This window comes from Oryza glaberrima, chromosome 3 (genome assembly GCF_000147395.1).
Source record: "Oryza glaberrima chromosome 3, OglaRS2, whole genome shotgun sequence".
NCBI classification, from domain to species: Eukaryota; Viridiplantae; Streptophyta; class Magnoliopsida; order Poales; family Poaceae; genus Oryza; species Oryza glaberrima.
This window is the reverse complement of record NC_068328.1, coordinates 922,771-929,892: the sequence shown is the minus strand read 5'-3', so window position 1 is coordinate 929,892 and position 7,122 is coordinate 922,771. Positions and strand designations below refer to the sequence as shown.

The following is a 7,122-nucleotide window of genomic DNA, read 5'->3' as shown; positions in this document are numbered from 1 at the left end:
TCAGGTGAAACACGGATGCCGGAGCAAACAAGAGTTTCCTTTGGACCAAATTACACCAAATTAACAGAGGAAGCTACTCATAGAATTACACTAGGGTCGCGTGTATGTATATTCACAAATCAGAACTGATGTTCCTAGCCAGTTACATTTGCACAGATACATCGATCGAATCCAGGTCGCGCGTTTGGATGCATCGATCGATTCCAGGCCTGCGCGATGCTCTCGGACGAACACTTGTGTGTTTCATACACGTTGACCAGTTCATCCCTCGAGTGGCGATGGGGTCCATATCCCGTGTCGATGTGATTTGTGGTAATCTACCTGGGCTTGGACGGCGTGATCTTGATGACGAGGCCGGGGAAGACGTCGTCGGGGTCGTGGACGTGCGGGTTCTGCTCCAGGATGTACGGGTCGCCGCACTTGTCGCTGATGCTGTGCAGCGTCTCCCCCTCCGCCACCACGTAGATCTCCTCGCACGCCCGCGCCGACAGCGCCGCGCCGCGCACCACCGCCGCCACACCACCCCGCTGCTCGCCGCCGGCGGCGCCACCGGGCCCGAGCGAGCACACCAGCAGCAGCGCCACCAGCGACAGCGCCAGGCACCACGACGCCGCGTCCGCCGCCGCCGCCACCCGCGACGTCCACGACCACGAACCCTTGTGCTGCTGCCGCCTGCTGCTCGCCATGACTGTGCTAAGCTTGCGTTGGCGTCTCGGCCTCTTGCTTGTTCACTAGAGTTCGCTCTGCTTTGACGAGTGCGAGTTGTTGCCTTGTTGCCGCTGCGCTGGGTGGAGGGTTTATATAGCGGGAATGAGTTGGGGTTGGATGGTGGGGATGCGGGTGTCTGACAAGGCGATTAGCTTTGTTCAAGTATCCGTTGGAAGATAAGCTCCACGCGAGAGAGTGCGGGACCAAGAGGGATGGACGAGATACCCGCCCTCTATTGCCGTGCAGAGATGGCAAGCATTTTCTGTGAAATAATTAGCAGAAATCTTGGATAACCTAAACAATTAGTGGCTGAATCAATTTTGTAGTGTATGATAGTACAAATTCAGAACATGATGATTCAAAATTCGGTATGAATTTCCTAGGAAAGATACTGTAACTGAAAAAGATTTACCCTCTAGCTAACTGAATTTGCAAATACAATTGTAATCTTCAATAAATGATTTTATTTACTGAAAAAAATCCATTAGATTCTAACTAGCTGCCTGAGTATGCAAAAATATCGTCGTAAGCTTCAAGAAATGATTTTATTTACTCACATTGCAAACGTGCAGCCTCGAAACGAAGTTTTCATAGGGTTCGTTGAGAACTTGTGACGAGCTGAGAGCCTGAAATGGTGGCCGGCTAGGCGCCTACAATTGCGCAGTGCAGCAGTGGACCCATTGACGGTCCAAGTGGCGTTTCCCTGTCCATGACAAGCCCCTTTCGGTGCCCCCGCGGCTGCTGCTGGCTCACTCCACTCACCCACCCCAGTAGCCGACTCGCTACTCCTGCCCTTTCAGAGTGCACCACTTTAACCGACGTGAAACGACTTCCATCACTAGGCGGCGACGACGACTCCTTCCCATGCTGCCATCAGGCATGGTATGGTATGCAGCTGGAAACCTCAAGTTGTGGTTCGATTCGAGTATCGCGTGGCGTGGCGTGGCGTGGCGTGACCGCATAATAATCTCATTAGCTGCCGTCTAATTTATGGCCACATCACTCACACATCAAGCATGGAATAGAGGGGCCAACCAGTGCAAAATTTGTTATTCTCATTCTCGTGGAATCCTTCGCATCTGCTACAGATTTTGCTCCGCACGTTTCGGCTTTTGGAAGCTCTTTATTTTTCTTTTCCGTTTGGTAGTGGAATCCTTTGTCAGTGCATGTTCATGATCAGTCGTTGTGGCACTCTGGTCTGATGATGTCGAACGCATGCAACAAGACGAGAAAGGATCTTGCTGAGCACCAATGATGCGTGTCCCCCAGTTGACCCCCAGTCCCCAGTGGAACACCAGAAAGGTGTGTGTAACAGCAACGAAGGGCTATTTGGATCTGAATAGGTTCAATGGAAACTGAAAGGCAGCATTGGAAGATATTTACTCTGAACAAATAGAGACCAAGACGGTGATCTATTTAGCGTTCCTGAATACATATCAAACACACAAGATTTGAAATATCCAGCTGAATGACAAAAATGCCCAAACGAAGGGCACAGCGTTCACAGAAGGAATGAAATGAGGAGCCCAGCCCATACATATGCCAATCCAATGTAAAGCCATAGCAGGGTCATTGTACCATCTCAAGGTCCTTGAAGTACTCATGCTCAAGAGCCTGTCTAGCTGTGATCCTTTTGTTTGGCTCGTACCGAAGCATTTTCTGACAGTGAAACGAGACAAGGATGGGATACTTTTTTTTTGGGGTATATTATGACATGCTAATGAACAAAGGTGAGTGGTGTTCGACTTACAGAGAGAAGGTCCAAACCAGCAGGGTCAAGAGTAGGGACAATAGTTGCAAGATCCTGGGATGAAGATTTCAGTCAAGGAATATTAGTGGCATAGTATATGGATGCAGTTCACCCGCCTAATAAAATCTTTATGCTGTTTTGTCATACCTGTGCCTGCCACTTGGGGAAAGCAGACTTGTAGTCAGGTAATGAGCTAACTCCTGGCCAACTTTGTTCATTTGGAGTTCCTAGTACCCTTCAAAAGTAACCAGAACACAACACATAAATCATAGAGTTGGCAAAAACACAATTAACAGAACAAAAAAAGGTAATCTCAGTACAATAATAGAACCTGAATATCTTAAATAATTCATCAATCTCAGAATCACCAGGGAACAGTGGTTTCTGGTTCACCATTTCTGCAAAGATACAACCAACTGACCACATATCAACTGGTGTAGAATACTGCCTTGATCCAAGAAGGATCTCTGGAGCTCTATACCACAAGGTTACAACCTGAAAAATACTTCCCATAGACATCCATTGTGAGTTAATGTGCTAGTGTATAGAAAAGGTAAATGAAAAATGAACTTTATGACGAAAAAAAATGTACTTTATGAAGAAAACAAAATGTTGAACACAAATCTATAGTACCTCGTGAGTAAACGTGCGGACAGGAATTCCAAATGCCCTAGCTAAACCAAAGTCTGCAAGCTTCAGTGCATTAGTACGCCGATCTATCAATAAATTCTGAGGTTTCAAATCTCGATGAAGAACTCTATGAGAATGACAGTAAGCAACGCCGCGGAGTATCTGATAGAGATATGACTGGAGAAAGAAGAAAACAGTCACATTCCAAGATGCAACCACAATAAACTAATACACTTTCTGGTCAAGCATGAATGCAACAGGAATGTAGACACATATTTTTCGCATGAACAGGAATGTAGACACAATAATGAAGAAAAGCATGAAAGCTTCCAATCATGCCAATCTTTACTTTGTTTCACTGTATAAGGCAGCCACTCCGATCAAGTAAGGCTGCATCAACTTCATACTACTAAGCTACACTATTCAAAGGATAAAAACATGTTGCCACATTACATATTTAAGCGAATTTCATCATGACTTCCAATACCTTATGGGCAAAGATTCAAAGTATATGCGATGCTAATGAGGACAAGAAAATACAGGATGAGTTGAGACCACTTTGACCCAAGGTCCCAAACTTGACTGTCAGAATTGATAGTTCTGACCCAAAAAAGATAGTGGAAGGAAATAGAGTGCCAGTTCTTTGTGCAGTAAATTCTGAATAGTTACCCAAAAACAAGCATGGCAGCAATGATTCCTATATGGGGAACATGCAGTACTGAGCTGGTGGTGGTGGTGCCACGCTGCCAGACATTTTTGGCCACAGAGAAGCCCCACTAACAGTGAAGATATATTTTATTTACGGTCTACAGGATTTACTGTGGAGCAAAAATTGCTTTACAACGCATCTCTTTATTTAGGGGCGATAATCCATGATGGCTACTAGCTATGCCCTCAGAAGAGCACAGAAGTACTATAAAACAATTTGCTTAGGAACTGGTCCTATCATGTTACTGATAGGCGTATGAGAATATGAAAAGCCCAACCTTACCCAAACAATGTCAGTCCATTGCATCTCTAAAGTTTTTTAAAATGCACGTAGGCACATATATGTCCAAAGAGCACATGCACATTTTTCCTAAAAAATCATGGCAGTCACAGAGCAACAGTCCAAACATGAAGAGCGCATGAAGTAACATACACATGGGTCCTATTTCCCAAATTGTGCATTCTGGTTTATGCTAAGTATTGCTCTAGTGGAATGACAAACCAGGCACCTTCCTCCTATGATATGGAACACCGCAACAGAACGAGTCAACAGTCCATAAACCAAATATGGAGAGCATAAGATGTACTGCGGGTTCCACATACATCTTTGCACCAAAATCTTGAATGACACTAGTGCTGAATTCTTTCAGATGAAATGAGAAGATACTAGACTAACATTTTGGTCTATGCAGCCAAGAGTAATTCTTTAGTAAGGTTACTTATACCACCTTCACATTGTTTCCAAGTTATAAGATGTATAACAAACCATTGATCAATAATGCTCAAGCCAACACTTCGAGTTCAACCATATGCAGAAAATAATAGAAGTGAGTCATGACAACATATTTTTGCATTTAGGGCCACTCACCTTAATTAAAGTGGGGTTTTTCGCAAACTCTGGACAAGAGTCCATGAACTTCTTTAGGTCCAGATCCAGATACTCAAAGACAAGATATATGCGCTTCTCACTGTGGATAACATCGTGTAACCTGCACGCAGTGATAGAGTTTCTCAGCAAACCAACAATGCAAATCATCTCGCTGCCAAAGTAACAGCATTATTACTACACTGCACAAAACTATGATCAATGTATGATTAATGGTCCTAAAATCAGGCCTAGCTACTGTTGCATAAAGGCAAATGCTAGCTCAATGTATTGCCCACATCAATCAATCAGTCAATCAATCAGGCAACCAATCAATCAGTCCGTGATGACTTAGTCAATCCAAAGTCCTAACAACAACAGAGTGTTAATAGAGAGGACCTGACGATGTTGCCGTGATGCATCTCCTTGAGGAGCGAGATCTCGCGGATTGCGGTGGAGGGGACGCCCTCATCCTCCTGCTCAAGCCGGATCTTCTTGAGCGCGATCGTCTCGTTGGTGACCTTGTCCCGCGCCCTGTACACCACCCCGTACGTGCCCTCCCCAATCTTCTCCTCCTTCTCGTACTGCGCCCCGCCCCCGCCGCACACACAGCCACAAAAACAAGCAAAGGTTTGCAGGATCAAAACCCCCGAGTCCCCCAAGAACAGAAATCGAATCAGATCGCTCGAGGCGCTCACCTGCTCCATCAGGGTTAACCCCCCCCTCCGTTTGCCGCCCAATGCGACGGCGGCGGCGCGAGTAGGTAGGGTCGGCGAGGGGAGGAAGAGGAGGCGGAGAAGTGGGAGGAAGAGGAGGGGAGGGGATTAATCGGAGGAGAGGTGGGCAAAAGCGGCAGCGGTGGGCAAAGCTGCTGCTGCGGCTGCTGCCGCCATTGGGGGCGGGGGGCTGGTTGCTCGCTGGTCCTCCTCCCAACTCGCTTGCCTTGCCTGCTTCCCCTAACTGCCCTGCCTTTTATGTGACTCTCTTTGACTGCGCCTTTCGCCCTTTCCTTTGCTGCTGCAAAGGTGCCGACGCTATCCTCTTCTCTTATGTTATATGTTTTTTTCTTCCCCCCCCCCCCCCCCCCCCCCCCCCTCTTTTTTTGCCGCTTGTGTGGTTTAGTAGTAGATTTCTAGTTGTAATGCATCTAGTAATTATGGCTCCCATCGGATGGCCTAATAAACCAAAGAAAAAGCCAAAATTTGAATTTTCAAGCTTAATTTTGAGATTGATTTTGAGATATTTTCAACGTAGTTTCTTTTTCAACATTGGCTTTTAAGTCACAAAGAACACATTTATAAAAGTTCTACCCACAAATTCATTTTTATTTCCTAATAAGCCGTTTTGGCTTATTAGGAAATAAGCCAAACGATGGGGACCTATATCCTATTCTAACACCAATGCAAACCAATTATTATTTGTAGTATTATTATATATTGTATAGCTTTTTTATCAAGGTGCTAGAGCTATCATGGTCTCAGTGTATGTCGTATGTTTCTCAGTAGCCAGTTTTCTTTTCGCATGTGTTTGGTCCAAGGGATAGAATGGATCAGGTTGGGACGAACTCATTTTTTAATGTGTCTGGTGTAAGATAGAATGATCGCTGTAAAAAAATGATTCCTCTAGATCCAGGTTAGCTTCATACCTCAAAAATTGATGGACCAATCCAACCTGTTTCATTTCTCTCGTTGACATGTGAACCACACTCCCATTCCTAAAACATTGGAAGCATTCCGTCACTTATCCCAAATAAGTAGATGAGGCCATTCCATCAAAACACAAGGAATGAATTCAATACATTCTATTTTATCCCTAAACCAAATGCTTAATTGATAAACTAACTTCTTGTTTGCAATTCGACAACTTAGTTTAGGTGTTTTGTCGATACAATAAACATCTTACGTATTTACTAGCTTGGTGGTTGCTTTCTCGATAAATGGCCCAATTATCTCGATATAATAGGGGGAATAGTGGCATTGCTAGCAGAGAAACAATAGGACCTACTTGAAAGACTTTTTTTCGTCTCGTAAATCCAAATTAGGTAGGTTTCGCGTTGTCTTTGTTTAAGTTTTCTCTGTTAAGTTTTCGTGTGTATACAAACAGATTAGGTAGTTTTCCCGTTGTCTTTGTTTTGAAAAAGTTGTAATCGTGTTAAATCCAAATGGACACGGGGCAGAAAGCTGATGCCAGGAATGGAAAAAGGAAAAAAAAGGTGAAGAACAATCCGGGCAAAGAAATGTGGACGTGTTTATCAAAGACTAACTCGTACACCTGTCCCTGATTTGCTGTGAACAAAAAGTTATCCAATCATGTATCTTATTATTACTGATTTTTTATTTTTGTCGTAGATGTGAACCCTAATACCGCCGTGGCGGTAGTGGGTGACTGGATGTTAGTAATATCGTGCATCTCGACATAAAAAAACATACGCGATGGGGCTCCGATTCCGAGCTTCTCCCTC

General features: G+C 44.7%; 2 protein-coding genes across 2 annotated transcripts; both read right to left on the bottom strand.

The window, feature by feature from the left end:
* On the bottom strand, positions 1 to 975 carry LOC127765769 (uncharacterized). Its single transcript, XM_052290723.1, has one exon. It carries the CDS (start codon positions 684 to 686, stop codon positions 318 to 320), a length of 369 nt encoding a protein of 122 aa, XP_052146683.1. The 5' UTR covers positions 687 to 975; the 3' UTR covers positions 1 to 317.
* Positions 976 to 2,057: 1,082 nt separating this feature from the next.
* On the bottom strand, positions 2,058 to 5,679 carry LOC127765768 (cyclin-dependent kinase A-1). The gene is made up of 8 exons (XM_052290722.1): positions 5,360 to 5,679; positions 5,061 to 5,245; positions 4,665 to 4,785; positions 3,092 to 3,265; positions 2,790 to 2,953; positions 2,606 to 2,693; positions 2,459 to 2,512; positions 2,058 to 2,367 (listed from the first exon to the last, which is right to left on the bottom strand). Exons 1-8 carry the CDS (start codon positions 5,366 to 5,368, stop codon positions 2,278 to 2,280), a joined length of 885 nt encoding a protein of 294 aa, XP_052146682.1. The 5' UTR covers positions 5,369 to 5,679; the 3' UTR covers positions 2,058 to 2,277.
* Positions 5,680 to 7,122: the final 1,443 nt, after the last annotated feature.